We start from the raw sequence: 17,046 nt of genomic DNA, 5'->3' as shown, positions 1-17,046 counted from the left end.
TTTTTTTCTCTTTTATTTTTATGTATTGGATGAGATTACCCTCAAAAGTTCAAGCATATGGCATTCACATGAATTTTTAACATACATATAGATTTAATTTATTAAAAATTAACGGTGGAAGGTAAATTGACAATAAAATTTAGTATAAGAGCTAAATTGGCTGAACAAATAGTTAAGTGTGATAATTTCGACAAATGTGATAGTTAAGGGGGGTATTCGGTAAAAAACCCTTACTTTTTTTGCCAAAAGCCATTCATTTTGTTTGAGATTCCGTATATGGTCCACTAGCACATGTGGGCTAAAACTTTATAGAACTGTGTTTCTCTTGTGTGCATATACTGTATACATGCCTTTTTCCTTCTTTTTCTTTTGCCCCAAGCAATAAAAAATAAATTTCAACGGGATACTCTAGGAATCCTAAAATTATACAAATCAAACTCTAATTCAAACCACGTTGTAGGAGAAAATTTACAAAACCAAATACAAAGATGATTATATAAATGTCAAGACTTACTAAACATATGCAACCATAGTTGTTTTTCGAAAGTATCTCGAATATAAAAATTTGAAATTTGACATTATATAAGACATATATTCTGAATGATAGACTGAATAATCCAACTAGAATTTGATATTTGGTCATGGAATATCTTCTCCCTTTTTCTTATTTTTCATAAAAAAATTCAATCTTAAATTTTTCTGTCTATAAAGGAAAATCCATTTTTGGATTCCATAATTCATGGCTAGTTTCCATTTACAAGCACAATCTTTGTATCTGAAATTGTTGAACAGATAGAATTAATAAGGATAAACAACATTATCTTCTGCTAATATTTATACTTAAGGAAGAAACTGCCAGCTCATCCTGTTGGGCCCCATCTAGCCGACGATCACGGGCAGTACCCACCGTCTTGGTGTGACAAGGCCATTACACACCGTCCCGTTTAGGTTGCGCGGTAACCCGAAATTGAAGGAGGAGCAGTAACTTAAAAATTAAAGTAAAAAAGAAAAAGAGGGAGAGCGACAGTTGGGGTTTTAACTTTTTAACCAACCTAAAAAAACCGCGGTTTACAACCAATATTTAGAGATATCAAAACACATTGAAACAAAAACCTTAATAAGAAAAAACCAAGCGAGAATTTGTCGGGATAGTGTTTTTTTTTTCTTCTTCTTTTTCCCCTCAATTTGTTTCTTATTTTTATTTTTGTCGTTTTGGTGGATTGGTGGTGGTGTGGGTGGTCTTGAATGGTTTTCAGTTCTCACACAACCACCCCAAACCTCTGTTTCTCTCTGTCTCTCTGTCTCTCTTCTGTTCTTCTCCTTGATAGATTTCTTTCATTAGAATTTGAGAGCTAGATTAATTCGCACGTGCGTGCATGGTTAGTGCGCGCCATTTGTACGCGAAGTTGCAGAACCCATGCAAACCTATCCAACGTAAAAGTTGCATTGCATGTGCAGGTTCTTGTTGCTTTTCATTTTTGGCGTTGTATGGAAACTTTACCTTATTGCCTTTTATATAGGGTTGGTTTTTGGTCAAGGTTATTTCATACTTTTGATGATTCTTCTTCTTCTTCTTCTTCTTTTGCTCTTCTTTAATCTATTTTCTTTTCTGGTTCTCATTAATTTTGGTGGAATTACAGAGAAAATTGGAAAGGACGAAAAGTTGATAGAACCATAAAGGAGGAGGAGAGGTACTTATTGATAAAGGGAAGGAGAATTATGGCAGAAACTGATGAACCTCATCCTCCTGACGAACAACACGCGAGCTCAACGCAGCATGACCAGACCAATGGATCGCCGCCGCCGCATGAGCAGAGTCCCGAGCAGAATAAAGCACCGCCAGAGAACACCCCGACTCCACCATCATCACCGCCGCCTGCGCAAGCTGCGCCGGCTCCAAAATCAGAGACTCCGCCTCCATCATCTCCGCCGCCTGCTCCGAAAGCTTCTCCACCTCCTAAAGCTGCACCGCCTCCGTCATCTCCGCCACCATCATCTCCTCCGCCTGCATCACCGCCGCCTTCTTCTCCACCCCCAAATTCACCACCACCGTCTTCTCCACCACCAAAAGCACCCACCCCTTCTCCTCCTCCCCACTCGCCACCACCGTCAACATCATCATCAAGAACACCACCTTCTGCTCCACCTCCTCCTCCTAGTACTACTCCTAATAAAGCTCCTGCACCATCCTCCGGTGGTTCGTCATCATCATCACCGCCAACTGATTCGTCACAACAAGGAGGCTCTCCTCAATCCCCACCCACTAACTCTCAGTCCCCTCCTGCATCCCCCCCACCTCCGGTGAATCCTGAAAGCACAATCCCAACCACCAACCCCACCGCCCTATCTCCTCCCAACGTTCCTACCCCTCCAACAGTTTCAGGAACCACACCTCAGCCCCCTCCTCTGTCTTCTAATTCCACCCCCACACTGTCCCCTCCCTCAAACTTAAATTCAAGTAAGTCTTCAGAGTACACGGGAGGAAGTAGCAGTAGGCATACAGGCACTGTTGTGGGGTTGACTGTAGCTGGAGTTTTCCTCGTTGCCTTGTTAGCTCTCATTTTTGTGTTCATAAGAAGGAGAAAGAAGCAGGCCCAAGTATATCCCCCCAATTACTTGCCTCCCACCCCTGGTCCTCCGGGCAGTAACTTATCGGGTACGCGAAAAGATTGTTGGCTAATCGATATACAAAATACATAAAGATCAATGTTGTGCCTAGACTATGTGGTTAAAGAGTCTTAACTTTTGTGGTGGTGCAGGTGGATATTATCTTGCGCAGCAACAGAGTCCTGCAACTTCTGGTCCCACAGAAAGCTTCTATTCAAGTGGGCCGCCGGGACGTTCTTCTTTTGATAATAGCTATCAAGCGCACAGTGGAGATTCTGGTCTCATAGCTGCTACTAAAGTCCATTTCACGTATGAAGAGTTAATGGAGATAACCAATGGATTTTCTCGTCAAAATGTTCTTGGTGAGGGTGGTTTTGGATGTGTTTACAAGGGTTGGTTGCCGGAAGGGAGAGTTGTGGCAGTGAAGCAGCTTAAGGCTGGTAGTGGGCAGGGAGAGAAGGAATTCAGGGCAGAAGTTGAGATTATTAGTCGCGTGCATCATCGTCACCTGGTCTCTTTGGTGGGATATTGCATCTCTGACAATGAAAGATTGCTTATATATGAATTTGTTCCCAATAAAACTCTTGAGCACCATTTGTATGGTATGTGATTGATACCAAAAACAAACAAAAAAATGCTTTGCTTTTGATGAGATCTTTTACTTGTCATATATTTGGGCTCTTGTGTTCTCTTTGTCAAAATGTTGATTTGTGATGATTACAGGTGCCGGAATGCCGGTGTTGGAATGGACCAGAAGAATGAAGATTGCTTTGGGGTCCGCAAAGGGTTTGGCGTATTTACATGAAGATTGTATGTACCTGTGCTGCTGCATTCTCTCCTCTTTGTGACTTTGTGCGCAAGTAAACTGATACATTCAATACTGAATTTCTCTTCCAATCCATATTATCTGATTTTGTCTTGTTCCCCTTGCTTGATCTGTTTCTAGGCCATCCAAAAATTATTCACAGAGATATTAAATCAGCGAACATTCTGTTGGATGATGTTTTTGAGGCACAGGCATGTCTATCCAGTCCTGTTCTTTTGTTGAACTTAATTCTTCTGATGCTACCCCAAGATTTTAGTTAATTTGGTGACATGGCCAGTGGGGTTCTAGTTTCTGATTTTAGAATTTCTTCCAGCACAGGTTGCAGACTTTGGGCTTGCCAAACTTACAAACGATACTAATACTCACGTTTCGACTCGAGTCATGGGAACATTTGGGTAAGCAAGAGCCGGGTGGAAATATAATATAGTACTGCTTAAGACCGTTCCTTGGAATTTATGTTCAAGTTGGTTTTCAGGTACATGGCACCTGAGTATGCATCAAGTGGGAAATTGACAGACAGATCAGATGTGTTCTCATTTGGAGTTGTGCTTCTAGAGCTTGTAACCGGGTGTAAACCGGTTGACACGAGTCGGCCTCTGGGGGATGAGAGTTTGGTTGAATGGGTAAGGACATCTTTTACCTCTCTATAACATGTTACAAATTAGTTGTTCACAATTCAAGAACGTGCTGTTCCAAAATTTGGCAGGCTCGTCCGATCCTCCTTAAAGCCCTTGAAACTGGGGACTTGAGTGAATTGGTAGATCCTCGGCTTGAGAAGCATTACGTGGAGGCTGAAATGATCAGAATGATTGAGGCAGCTGCGGCATGCGTGCGTCATTCTGCTCTTAAACGACCACGGATGGCTCAGGTGATACTAATAAGAAGCAGCACTAGTAGAAGTAGTTGATTTGCTTCTTTTTCGGGCTTGAGCCAGTCTAATTTCAAATTGTTTTTCAGGTGGTGAGAGCATTGGACTGCGAAGGTGAATTGTCTGATCTGTGCAATGGAGTGAAAGTTGGGCAGAGCACTGCATATGACTCTGGGCAGTACAATGAAGACATTGTGAGATTCAGGAGAACGGCATTAGGCAGCGAAGGCAGCTCAGAGTATGAAATGTCAAGCACAGACTTCACCACCAGAGAAATATCTGGACCCCAAAGTGTATGGACTCGCCCCGATTCAAGCGACGAATCAGAAACTCGAGCCTTTACTACCCGCGGTGGTGAGAAGGGATTTAGCGGCACTCCAGGCAGACACAACTTCTAATTTCTGAATGTTAATCTAATCCATGGTGCACACCAGAGAGAGAGAGAGAGAGAGAGAGAGAGAGTGCACTCAGTTTTTTTAAGATAAAAAAAGAAAAGAACAGAAGAAAAAAAACACCCTTGTTTGACTTAATCTGACATATTAGTGTGTAAATTAAGGCTAAGCTGCTGCTTCTTTTTTTCTTTTTCATTTTTCCTTGATGAAAGGCACTATATTCTCTAGTTCCCTCAAAGCATTAGCAGCGGGGAAGCTTGTAAAGTTTACTCAAGCTACTTTTTAGTCATTAATATAAAACAATCTGTATTGATAGTAGAGCAATAAGATTTCAGTTTGCTCATATATATTAGCCTCCAGAACTTCCATACTTATGATCATAAAAAAGAAAAAGAACATGTCTAAAGCAGATATTCATGCAACGAACATGTCTAAAGGAATTATCTAGGTGTCCTTAGTTGAAAATGAAATCTTCACTTCAAAATCGATGAAAATCTGTCAATTTATGCCTTTGTGAACTGTCTGATTTGTCTCCCGTGTTAGCTGGATCAACTTGTCTCTCAATTTCTTTGCCTGAATGTCTCTGTTTGCCTATGGTACGGACAAACACATTGCAAGTAAATGTTAGAGAAGTGATCAAAGAAATTGCTCTTACTTGCTATTGACATGATTTCTTATGATAGTTTCAAATATAAGCAGAAGTTTCTTTCTCAGAATCTCACCTGAACCTTAAGGATGTTTAGGACATTTCCGTCAAATGTGGTAACATTGGCATCAACTACTTGAAGCCCTAAAGAATCCATATTCTCCATCAAACTTGCAAACCCGCCTCGGCTCTGCTCATAGAACAACTTAATCAAACAATCTCTTTTGCCAATCTGGTTCACTTCCACTTGCACCTAAGAGACAAGATGGCACATAAATGAACAGAACATTTGATACATTATGCATAGTAGGGATCGTGGACTCTTTCACTAAATCAGCAGACATATACTGAATATATAATTTGGAACAAGAGTAACTGCTTAAGTGTGATGCTAAATTCATAAGTACTCGTACTGCTGTTGGACTCTTTTGAACAAAACTTGAGGAACCCTGTTTGTGCTCTGTAGAAATCAAGCAAATGCTGCCTTCTTTTCTCATGTCTGAGGCCAGAATTTTCACATCTGCTTTGTTCTTTGTCAAGTCCTCCTCCTCTTCGATTTCCCTGAGCTCATCTTCAAGTTCTTTCACCTTCTTCTTTAACTCTTCAATATATTCAACAGCATCTCCTATAATAGCAGGTATATCCATCTACAAGAAGTCAATAAACGAATAATAAGACCATATGTTAGTAAGAACAAAGAAAAAAGAGGTTGTCCCTGGATTCTTTCACAGATAAGATGATCTTAACCTTGCTTATCTTCGGGACTAGAGCACGTAGAGCAAAGTGCCCATCTTTAATCCTGCTCCTCCTATTCCTCTCTGCGAAAAGATTCTTGGATTGGTACTGCCCGCTTCCTGTCTTCCTGGTCACCTTTGCCTTATGTTTCTCTACTACACTGCCACTGCCAGAAGCCAAGCCTGCCTGTTGCTGCAACAAGTTATCACCATGCTTGGACTTTCTAGAGCGCGAAGATAACAATGGATGTTCACTCGAAGGATTTGAACCGCTGGATGATCCCTCAAGGATAGGACAGGAGGTAGTTTGGGAAGCTGATGAGGGGAAAACTTGTGGCCTGGGAATGAAGTTTGCCAAATTCAAAGAAGGTAACAACTTTTCTGGGCACTCTTCTGGCAATGGATCAACATGGAATTCATTAAGGCTTGCACTGGCATTGAGGTTCACATTGACATAGTCATGTGTAGCCATGGGTTCTTGTTTTAAAGAGTTATTGAATGGAGCCATAAACAACTCTAACATCTTTTGATTTTCAGGAATCTGAAAAGTGAACTTCGTGTTATTCAAAGTTGGACGAGAAAATATAAAACGCTGTCTTCTGATGATTAGAAAAGAGAAATAAAAACCTTACATTCTTTGTGGAAAAGAGCTCAATGAGGTCACTTAGCACAGGGATCAACACTCGGGTACCAACGAAGTCCTTTCAAAACAACATTAGTCCATGTTAAGCAGAATGTCTATGCTATTTAAGATCCATCTACTGCATATAATAAATAATTCATAGAGGCACTTTGAGGAGCCTTGGAGCTGTGGGTCTTCTCTGTTTCTAGGAACTGGCTTTGGGATAGAGAGCACAGAGTGGGTGATTCTAAAATTTTCAATAAAAGCTAAAGCAGTGAAAACAATACAACTATTTCCACGGTCTCGTCTTAAAAGGTGGTCTTTTTCAATCTTTACAATGATGAATTGTTGATTGTGATGTGACCAACCTCAAAAGCCCATATTAAGAAACTCAAAACTGTTTGGTTGCTGAGAAAAAGTCATCAGAAAAGAACGAAGTGAGAGGCATTTTGGGTTACCCACGTGTGATTGTGAAGGATTTGAACTCGAGGCATTGACATGACCACTAAGCCACCTGGGTTGTGCTGATATGATCACCTCCGTATGAATCCTGAGTTCAATCTCACATATCAGAAACAAAAAATCTCTTGGTCTGTTCACGCCAAAACTCAAACACATAAAATGCGAGCCAAAAATCAGAGACTTTACCCAGAGTAGAGAGGCATAGAAGAAGGAAGCTGGGCAAGAGCCTCACAAGCCTTTGTCCTAATTGGGTGCTTAAGGAAGCCATCCCTGCAAAGTTTAGCAGAGTGGGGCTCTCCTTCTTCCTCTTTGACATTAACACAGTCATACTCATACCCACCACCACAACAGCAACCCATCATTTCAATAAACCTACAAATTTCAGCAAACACACAAAAAGTTCAACAGATTCAAAAAAAGATGGAAACTTTTGATGCGGGTTACCTTTTTTTAATGTGGGTTTTATTGGAAATAGTTGATGATATTACCTAGAGGGATCATCGCCAAGTTTCCACACAACACAATAGTCCCATTGCTTGGACTCAACAAGGGGTCTAAGCGACTCAGCAACTCCCTCCAAATTTCTCATTGATTTGTCTCCTTTTGCAATACTCAGCGAGTGAGTCCAAGACTAAATGTGTAAGCTTTGCCTTGTGTAGTGAGTTTAGTGAGTGGCGTGTATATATATTAGTGTGGCACTGACCGACTTACCATGTTGCTTTTATATAACAGGTTCAACCCAAATAATTTAAAGGCACATGGTACACGACAATGCTAACCAACTCCTCTGCTTTTGAATTGGGAGTGTATCGTTTTACTCAGAGGCAAATCTGTGACAGGGGGAATCTGATACCAGCAGGGAAGAGAGAGAGAGAGAGAGAGAGAGAGCAGAGACAGTTTTGACTGACTACCAAAATCATTTTACAAAACGACCATCGAATGGTTCAAAAGCTCCAATGGAATTGAAAGCTACCCATAACTGAAAATATTTCATTTCTTGGGGAAAAAGAATGTGGGTTCATGGCACGTTGCATTTATAATTTTGTTCATATACACATATAATTTTGTTCATACACACATATAATTTTGTTCATATACACATAATCTGTTAAGTGCTGAAGCAGTCTTTAGCTTAATTATAGAGCTGGAATTGTAAGACAGAAAATGGTTTTCAATTTCAATGCAATAGCAAACCAGTCATCTACTTAATTTTGCAAAGAAATCTGGTATTGAAATCCACATTTGTGTCAAAATCGCCTTGTAAGGCTTGTATAGTTGAGGGTGGCGGTGGATAAAAATAAAATTGTGGGGCAAAGAATATTTGCACAGTATGGTATATATCCGTATATGTTGTCTGCCTTAGCAGGACGGTTACAGTTCTCTGATAATTCCTCAACAACCAGTACATCTGCTAGAGGCAGTTGTCTACGGACAAGCAAGTCACAGAATTGGGGTCTTGATGGGCCTCAGCCCAGCTACTTTATGACAGCCCACAAAGCCCAGTTGAAATGCTTAGATACCCTTGTGGGTCAAGCCTTGGGTTTTCTGCATTCTTCTTGACATTCTTCCTTCTATGAGATTAATTGCTTTTATCAGAGCCTTTGTTTTGTTACTGATGAGGGTTTAGTCTTTGCCTCAAGAACATCTCAATGGAAAATCACATGCAATGATTATGTACATTTGTATCACAATACCTTATAAAATCATTACGTATCAATACTTTAAGAAGTTGCAGAGTTGGAAATTATAAATAAATAAAAAAGGAAAAAGAAAACAGAGAAGAACAGAGAAAACGAGAGGACTAATTTAATTTTGACAGATATGCCAATCCAGCTACTACAAGTTACTGATGATCCCATCCTTACGTGTGACATCATCATGCAATTCATCCAGTGGCTCGGGGCTCTCCAATCACAATATGATCACCAGGCTGCTTCATTTCACCTTTCATGTGAATGTGATGATCACCATTTCCATGATGTGGTTTGCTGTGATTGTTCATGTATCCTCTGCTCTCTGATCCGCTGCCATTGCCATTTGGGATTTTCTTGTCAAACCCGAATTCGATGTCTGCGTCTTTTGGGGCACGAAAGCTGGGATTATTATTATTCCCAAACTCCATGTGGTTATGATTCACTCCAGCTTCTTTTTTGCTGGGACGAAAGTTGTGCGCCGGTTGCTTGTTGGGTTTTGAGTTGTGGAGGCGGCGGTTGCAGAGCCGTCCAAGAAAGCAAGCAATGGCTGATATGACAACTATAACGGCCAGCACAATGAAAACCGTCCCAAATGAGCCATTTGAATGGTGGGAAGACGACGGCTGTCCTCTCATGTTGTTTGGGTAAACAAGAGAAGGCTGTTGTTGCTGAGGCTGCAAGGAGGACATGGTGATGATGGTTTTTGATTTGCCACTTGGGGATTGGGATTGGGATAAAACAGAGAATATGGGATGGGATTTGGGGGCTAATTAGTATTATTATGAAGGCTGTCCCTGTAGCTGTTGTTCTTTGAGTGCAGACAAAGGGAGACTTGGGTTTACTCAGGAGCCAAGCAAGAACATTAATTAATATGAATATGGATTGCCTGTGAGATGAGGTTATGTTGTGTATAATATTAACATTAATATTAAGATTGGGGATTCAAATGTTTGGGTTTTGAAATCAAGAAAGGAGCAAACTTTCTTTAATAAAGAGAAAAACTAAAGAGATTCCTTGCTGATCTCTCTTTAGTCTTTACTGCTGAAGAAGGAATTTAGGAGCTGCAAGAGATTGCTTTGTATGGAGAGAAAGCAAGATTTTGGAGGCTTTGGACAGCACATTGCTTCTTCTCAAAAGCCCCTTGGAAAAAAGTAGCATTTGTTTGATAGGCAGGCAGGCTCTCATATAATTTGTACATATGATTGGGTGAATGGATGGCCATCATGGAAATCAGTACAAACAAACACTATAATTGAGCACCTAGCTAGTGTTGATCTAACTGTCATTGGATTTCAATTGATTTAATATGTGCATCCAAAAATTCTACAAACAAGTTGTGGGGTTCTCCAAAGCACCCTTATGAGCTTAATGGCCGGGGACATCTTTATTCCTTTTTCTTTTTTAGGCAAGGATTATGCTAGCTAGCTAGGTGGGCTGAGCTTTATTTTAGGTCTTTTTAATCATCAGAGCAAAGTAATATGCAAAGGGTAATGTTAGGGCTTATTGCATTTTTATATCACGTTGTGTATCATATTTCTAATAAAGGTGGAGACCACTAATACAACAGGGCCCACCTCTATTAGAGATGTAGTACACAATGTGATAAGCCTAAAATTTTTCATATGCAAAAGTCTTGATGGGTTAATTAACTCGTATGGGTTACAAGGAGGAGATATGTGCAATTTGAATGTCCATATGGGTAAGAGTGTAGGTGAGAAAGGAATGTCGTTACTTACTTCTCACACTTCCTAAATTATGTTTTGAATGTCAAAAAGTAGGCTCAAATGTATGAATTGAACTAATACGTGGGGCTATGGTCAATCCCAACCCTATGGGCGTTGTTGGCTGGTCAAAAGGTGTGTTTACCCAAACTGACACCAAGGCTGAAGTGGGACCACAATGCAAAACACCATTCAATTATTCAATTGAAGAAGAAGAAGAAGAGAAATTATAATGACCAAACCTGTGGCAAAACGAAAAGGAAATTGCCCTCAAACCAAAGCATGCACAAACTACTGCAAAACCAAAATCAAAACAACACATATATCTACTACTACCTGTAGCTACTAGCTAACCCTTCACGCATAAAGTCATCCCAAATTTAAACTCAACTCCATCAAATAAATACTCAACATCAAGCTTAATTGGGATCCCAAACGAATTAAAATGCCAAGGGAATTTGATCATCATCATCATCAGCTCCTCCACCCCAAATTCTCACTCTTCCTTCTCTATCTTCTCTCACCCTCAATAGGTAAATTCCAATGCATGGCATGCCATGACACATGCACTAACTAAAGTTTCCATAACTAATTATACTTCAAGTTTAACCTAGGGTTTTAAATTCTTACTTTTGTAGGTTCAAAAGCAGCAGTAGCGGCACCAATCGGAATCTGCTACGGCCGAGTAGCCAACAACCTCCCACCACCGGCCGCCGTCGTCCAAATCCTTCAAACCAACAACATCTCATCCGTCCGTCTCTTCAACACCGACCCCGCCACCCTCCAATCCTTCTCATCCACCCCAACAATCCGCCTCACTATTGGCGTCCCCAACGAGCTCCTCCCCACCCTCGCCTCAGCCACCGTCCCGGATGCCCTCGCCTGGCTCCAATCCAACATCCTCGCCCACATCCCCCCCAACCAAATACACTACCTCGCCGTCGGCAACGAGGTCTTCCTCAAAGACCCTTACTACATCCCCCACGTCCTTCCCGCCATTCTCAACCTCCACCAAGCCCTCCAAACCCTAGGCCTCTCCCAAACCATCAAGCTCTCTTCCCCGCAAGCCGCCTCCGTACTCTCCGCCTCCTACCCTCCCTCCTCCGCCTCCTTCGACCCCTCCCTCCAACCCTCTCTCCTCCCCCTCCTCCACTTCCTCCGCGACACAAACTCTCCCTTCATGGTCAACTCCTACCCCTACTTCAGCTACTTAAGCAGCCATCCCTTTGTCTCCCTCGATTACGCCCTCTTTCGAGCTTCCGGCGGCGGTGAGGTGGTTCTGGACGGTGGGTTGGCGTATAGTAATCTCTTCGACGCGAGTGTGGATGCGTTTGTGAGTGCGATGGAGAGGGAGGGAGTTGCCGGCGTGGCTGTGGTGGTTTCGGAGACAGGTTGGCCGACACGTGGAGGGGAGGCGGCGAGCGTTGAAAATGCACTGGCGTATAATGCTGAGGTGGTGAGGCGGGCGGTGGAAGGGGTTGGGACGCCGAGGAGGCCCGGGGTGGGCGTGGAGGTTTTCTTGTTTGACCTGTTTGACGAGAATGAGAAAGGAGGTGAGGAGTACGAGAAGCATTTTGGAATTTTTGGGCCTGATGGGCTTAGGGCATACGGGCTTACTTTTAACTGAACATGGGCCAATGGGTTTCACGACGGGCCCCTCACGTCAATGTCAATAATGGACCTTATGTGTTTTATGGTCAATGTGAACACAAACATTACTATTCCAATGTTCACACTTTTAGGAATCAATGTTTGTTTTTCAGATTATGGAGAGAGAGGCCAGAGGCGAAGAGATGCTCTGATTCCTTTCTTTTTCTTACTCTCCAAGAAAATAATAAGAGAGAGAGAGAGAGAGAGAGAGGCCAGAGGCCAGGAAGGAAAGGAATATGAATTTTGTTTTTGTCTCCTTCATTATAAAGAGAAGAATAATACTACTCTTATCACATTCCCATACCACCTTATGTGAGAGATGAGGTGGACAGTCACATCAATTAATTTTTTTTTTTATGATTTATTAACATTTTAAAAAAAATTGTTAATAAACTTTCTTTATTAAAATACACTTTATTGATTTAATTGATGTGGAGTATGATATGAACATGTCATATCATGTGGTATAGAAATGTGGGATAAAAGTGTGGTAAGTGTAACATTAAGAGAACCCTTGAGTTCTCCACCCAACCCAAACCTCCTCATTTTCACAAATCACAAGCTCTGCAACTTCTAAATTGTAACCAGTCCAATCCAATACAATCTTGTTGAGGAAAACCCAGGAAAAGCCAATATGTCCGATGATAAACAAAACGTCGCTGAGCTTGTCAACAACGAACCCCATGACTTTCGCTCGCTGCTTTCTTCTTTCGGGACCGGGAGGGACTTTCTTGTCCGCAACAATGGTGATCACGTATATTTTCACCTCTCAATATATGATTGTTTTAGATTATCTTATGTTCATTTCTTTCGGGAAAATATGGGTTTGGGGACAATTTGTGATAGTAGTGGAATTAGTCAATTTTGGGTCTTTGAATTTGGTATGTCATATCGTATCATATCGCCATATTCATATCTGTATACGTATCTGTATCCATGCAACATAGGTCATCACATTGACAGATAGACGTATTCGCAAATAGAAAATAAATGGAGGTTGAGTTTGAGTAGCATAAGAAAAACCAAGTTACTATCTTCAATTGCTCTGTTTGCAAGATTTTGTATTTGGTTAGGCATCAGGCGTGGGTGCACTATATTCAGCATTTGTTTGTGTAATCTGTTCGAATATTTGTACAGTGTATTAATTTGAATCATGATATTTAAAAGAGTGATTAGGAAAGTTCACAGAAATAGTGTAAAAGCAGATTGATTATTAAGATGTAGAGGGGTTTAGATTTAGCATAGGCATTGGTAATCATATCTTAGCAATGGCAGATCCACAAACACTACTACATTTTACCCTTTGCGCGACGAATACAAAAGCGTCGCGCAAAGATCAATTTTGTCGCACAAAAATCAGCGCGACAAAAACTTCGTCGCGCACAATCCGTCGCGCGAAGGTCGTGAAGAAAGCCATTGCGCGACGAGGACAAACCTTTCGTCGCGCAATACTGTGCGACGGGTAAACCATCGTTGTACCAACGATAGGGAGACGAAACACAAGTTCGTCGCGTAAACTTTGCGCGACGAATAAGTTTCGGCGCACATATCTTTGCGCGACAAAAATAATTGCGCGACGACAAATATATCGTCGCGCATAACGGGTTCGGGAGACGCAGATGTCCGCCGTAGAACATTTCGCGCGATGAGAAAGCTTTCGTCGCTCATATATTTGCGCGACGAAAACATACGTCTCGCAAACACTTTTTGCGCGACGTATGTTTTGGTCGCGCAAGAATTACAAAAAATAAAAAAATTATTTTTTAAATTTTTTGTTAGACGCAGGTTTGCGCGACGAAATGGTGCCGTCGCGCAAACCTAATTGTACAAATTTTTATTTTTTAAATTTTTTGTATTTTGTATTTTAAATAAAATTGATTTTTTTTATTGATTAAACAATGAAATTGCAATAAAAATAAATTAGAATAAAATATTGTTATAAAATAAAATAAATGTATTACAAATAAAATAAATACACTAATGAAATAATGCATCAAAATCAACCGAGTCGTCGCCAATATGCGGGTCAGAGGTCTGGGCGTCAACCGGGGCAGTGGTCTGGGGGGGATGCTCGGGAGGGACGGGCTCGGGGGTCGGCTCATCAAAATGCGGGACGGGAATGCCGGATTGTGCGAGGGACTGCAGAATGGCCGACAACTTGTTCTCAAGAGTGACCATATGTGCTGTCAAAGCAGTGACCTGACGTGAAGACTGCACCGATGAACGAGGTCTAGGTTCCCTCCGCCGGGCATTCCCCATCCCTCGACAATATGTCCCCGGCCTCCTCCCGAGAGTCTGATCCAACGTCTCCGTCAAGATCTGAAATCCAGCATCCTGTGGAGGAGCCACAGACTCGATCGGAGTCTCGGGAGGAAGCTGGGAGGCGGACTCCTGAAGAACCAACTGGCTCCTCTCCACCATCGTCGTCTGTTGAACATAACATAAAATATAAATTAAAACATGCATACAAATTGAATGCGTAACATAAGAATTAAAATTAAATAATACTTACATGAAGGGACTCGGCCAACTCATTCCCGGGTCGAACATAAACGTCACCAAAGACGTCGATCTCTGGGAACTTGGACCCCTCCTAAATTGAACAAGAGAAGAAAAATATTAGTATGAAAAAAATAAATTAATAAAAATGACATTAAAAATGAAATACAAATTTTGTGATTATTACCCGACGCCGTGCATCCATCCTATACGAAAAGGGTCTGGAGCCGGAATGGTGGAGAAGGGTCTTCTTCTTCCTATTACCCTTATTCACTTGGGCTTTATTCTGTTATACAAAAAATGAAACGTATTAGTTAAAATATAAAAAAATTAAATAATAATGAAATATAAAAATAAAATAAACATTAATAAGTAATAAGTAATAATTAAACAAATATAATTAAAAAATACCGCAAATTCGGGCGCTTGAAAATGAGCGCAGAGCCACTCCCAGCTATCCTCCCGCCCCTCAAGCTCCTTCGGGCAACCCTCCTGAAGAGCGACTTGCGGATCATCATAGGCCTGAAAATGGTGGTGCAAGTCGCTTTTCCACTGCTTGTACCTCTCAGCGAAGAGTCTGTTGACGTACGTCAACGACTCTTCGTCGAGATCCTCCAAGTTATAGTTCGCCTGCAATCAATTAATTAGATACGTTAAGTAATAGAAATATACACAATTTTAAAGAAAAATAATGAAAATGTAAGGTACATACCGACAACTGGCCGCGAACCTCCGCCTTGATCTCGTCAGGCATGACCCTCCAAGACTTCCATTGCATCGGGCAATGGGTCCGCACGACGTGGCCAATGTCGTGGGCCAAGGAGCTATGCAACTCCGCCGTCGGTGCAGCCCGATGGCGCTCGTCGTATCCGATGCTAATACGACTGTTGGTCACCCGGGTGACCTTCGCCGTCTTCAGCTGACGACACGGTCCCCGGGTGTTCTTCTTCGCTGCAAAGAAATAAGGTATTAATGTTAAATAAAAAAACATCATCTCAAATTTCAATATAAAATTAACAATACAAAAGTGTAGTTATACCTGACTGTGATCCCGAGGCACCAGTACCGTCGGTCGATGTCGTGTCGATGGTGTCGGTGGGTCGGTGCCGCCGCCTAGCACTAGGTGGCTGCGCGACGGATGACGAAGATGACGCAGGCGCCTGGGACGCCCCGGGACCAACCACCACGTGGTCCAGCATAGCTGGAGCAGTGGCAGCAGATGCCGACTGAGCCGGGGGATCCGAACTCGGTGCAGTCGTCATCGACCTACCACGCCTAATCAAGTCTGACATCTGCACATATAATTTCATTCAGAATTTAAACTAATTAATTAAAAGCATAGCCTGACCTAGGGTTTGGAATTTCGGAGTATCCGGGACTCCGATCAACGATCGGTCGAATCCTAAACGATCCTAGAAACACAAAGGTACAACTACGTGAGTTTCAGTTCGATCCAACGGTCCGAACATATCAAACCTGGAAATCGCACAATAGGCGAAATCCGATCAAGACTCAAACGGCAACCAAATTCAAATCCGAGCAAACCTACGCGCCCGTGACAAACAGGGGATTGCTCTGGGGATTGCTCTGGGACCCAAAGCCCCACTGCCACAGTATCCCAGCCACCACAGCGATAAAATTTTGTCCAAAGCGATAAAATTCGCCGGAAAATTCTAAAAACTAAGGGCCAAGGTTCCTACCCTAGGTTCAAAACATTAAATGGAGCCACTTTTGTTCTCGGACCTACCCCGAAAAATGGCCGGAAGTGGCCGGAATTGACATTCCAAAACCGGCCAAAACCTAGGTTATAATTTGTATTTCCTACATCAACAATTCAGTAAATCCTAACCAACCATCAGCTAGAGCACAAAAAGTAGTCGAGAAATCATACCTCAGGTGTCCGAAATGGCGGCCGGAGGAGAGAGAAATCGGCGGCGAAAATTCGGGATAAACCGAAGCAGGGGGGCGGCGACGCGGCAGGGGGGCGGCGACGGCAGGGTGGTAGCGGAGGTGACGGCAGGGAGGTGGCTGAGGTACGAACGGAGAGAGAGGACGGAGGCGACGGCGGAGAGAGATAAGATGGCGGAGGAGCAAACCAGAAATGGGGAAGAAGAAGGCTCGGGTCGTTTCTGCAGATTTATATGACTTTGCGCGACGAACATAAATCCGTCGCGCAATCATCGTCGCGCAAATTGGCTTTAATGAACCTTGCGCGACGAAATAAAAATTGCGCGACGAAAACGTATGTTGGCGCGACGAAGCCGGATAGTTGCGCGACGAACACGAAGTTGTCGCGCGTGCTCTGTCGCGCAAAATGGAATTAAT

At 42.3% G+C, this 17,046-nt stretch overlaps 4 protein-coding genes across 6 annotated transcripts; 2 read left to right on the top strand and 2 right to left on the bottom strand.

Annotated features, from left to right (window-relative positions):
- Positions 1–1,109: 1,109 nt before the first annotated feature.
- Positions 1,110–5,011, top strand: LOC117638382 (proline-rich receptor-like protein kinase PERK13). Of its 3 annotated transcripts, none has more exons than XM_034373514.1 (9): positions 1,110–1,521; positions 1,641–2,656; positions 2,760–3,209; positions 3,331–3,417; positions 3,554–3,624; positions 3,752–3,828; positions 3,909–4,056; positions 4,140–4,301; positions 4,391–5,011. In XM_034373514.1, the coding sequence occupies exons 1-9, from the start codon at positions 1,451–1,453 to the stop codon at positions 4,697–4,699; spliced, it is 2,391 nt and encodes a 796-aa protein (XP_034229405.1). In that variant the 5' UTR covers positions 1,110–1,450; the 3' UTR covers positions 4,700–5,011. The 3 variants fall into 3 exon arrangements, with proteins under 3 accessions (XP_034229405.1, XP_034229411.1, XP_034229417.1); XM_034373520.1 differs by having other exon boundaries at positions 1,111–1,458; XM_034373526.1 differs by having other exon boundaries at positions 1,381–1,538.
- Positions 5,012–5,035: 24 nt separating this feature from the next.
- LOC117638400 (transcription factor bHLH90) lies at positions 5,036–7,821 on the bottom strand. The gene is made up of 8 exons (XM_034373535.1): positions 7,646–7,821; positions 7,344–7,529; positions 7,158–7,245; positions 6,706–6,774; positions 6,087–6,614; positions 5,753–5,986; positions 5,416–5,592; positions 5,036–5,284 (listed from the first exon to the last, which is right to left on the bottom strand). The coding sequence occupies exons 1-8, from the start codon at positions 7,744–7,746 to the stop codon at positions 5,192–5,194; spliced, it is 1,476 nt and encodes a 491-aa protein (XP_034229426.1). The 5' UTR covers positions 7,747–7,821; the 3' UTR covers positions 5,036–5,191.
- A 1,011-nt stretch (positions 7,822–8,832) lies between these two features.
- LOC117614643 lies at positions 8,833–9,952 on the bottom strand. The gene has a single exon (XM_034343522.1). The coding sequence runs from the start codon at positions 9,538–9,540 to the stop codon at positions 9,043–9,045; it is 498 nt and encodes a 165-aa protein (XP_034199413.1). The 5' UTR covers positions 9,541–9,952; the 3' UTR covers positions 8,833–9,042.
- Positions 9,953–10,854: 902 nt separating this feature from the next.
- LOC117615179 (glucan endo-1,3-beta-glucosidase-like) lies at positions 10,855–12,415 on the top strand. Its single transcript, XM_034344207.1, has 2 exons — positions 10,855–11,105; positions 11,211–12,415. The coding sequence occupies exons 1-2, from the start codon at positions 11,018–11,020 to the stop codon at positions 12,197–12,199; spliced, it is 1,077 nt and encodes a 358-aa protein (XP_034200098.1). The 5' UTR covers positions 10,855–11,017; the 3' UTR covers positions 12,200–12,415.
- Positions 12,416–17,046: the final 4,631 nt, after the last annotated feature.

This window comes from Prunus dulcis, chromosome 1 (assembly GCF_902201215.1).
Source record: "Prunus dulcis chromosome 1, ALMONDv2, whole genome shotgun sequence".
Taxonomy (NCBI): Eukaryota; Viridiplantae; Streptophyta; class Magnoliopsida; order Rosales; family Rosaceae; genus Prunus; species Prunus dulcis.
Note: the sequence above shows the minus strand (reverse complement) of the source record. Positions and strands in the feature narration are given on the sequence as shown.

What these genes read in the sequence shown, in the direction of transcription:
- LOC117638400 (XM_034373535.1), bottom strand. Translation starts at nt 7,746, where the DNA reads ATGAGAAATTTGGAGGGAGTTGCTGAGTCGCTTAGACCCCTTGTTGAG. An exon ending in CTTGGCGATGATCCCTCTAG is followed by an intron (nt 7,530 to 7,645) that starts GTAATATCATCA and finishes TGAAATTTGTAG; the next exon opens with GTTTATTGAAATGATGGGTT. An exon ending in TAAACATCCTTAAGGTTCAG is followed by an intron (nt 5,285 to 5,415) that starts GTGAGATTCTGA and finishes TCCGTACCATAG; the next exon opens with GCAAACAGAGACATTCAGGC.
- LOC117638382 (XM_034373514.1), top strand. Translation starts at nt 1,451, where the DNA reads ATGTGCAGGTTCTTGTTGCTTTTCATTTTTGGCGTTGTATGGAAACTT. An exon ending in TCTTGAGCACCATTTGTATG is followed by an intron (nt 3,210 to 3,330) that starts GTATGTGATTGA and finishes TGATGATTACAG; the next exon opens with GTGCCGGAATGCCGGTGTTG. An exon ending in AACGACCACGGATGGCTCAG is followed by an intron (nt 4,302 to 4,390) that starts GTGATACTAATA and finishes ATTGTTTTTCAG; the next exon opens with GTGGTGAGAGCATTGGACTG.
- LOC117614643 (XM_034343522.1), bottom strand. Translation starts at nt 9,540, where the DNA reads ATGTCCTCCTTGCAGCCTCAGCAACAACAGCCTTCTCTTGTTTACCCA.
- LOC117615179 (XM_034344207.1), top strand. Translation starts at nt 11,018, where the DNA reads ATGCCAAGGGAATTTGATCATCATCATCATCAGCTCCTCCACCCCAAA. An exon ending in TCTTCTCTCACCCTCAATAG is followed by an intron (nt 11,106 to 11,210) that starts GTAAATTCCAAT and finishes TTACTTTTGTAG; the next exon opens with GTTCAAAAGCAGCAGTAGCG.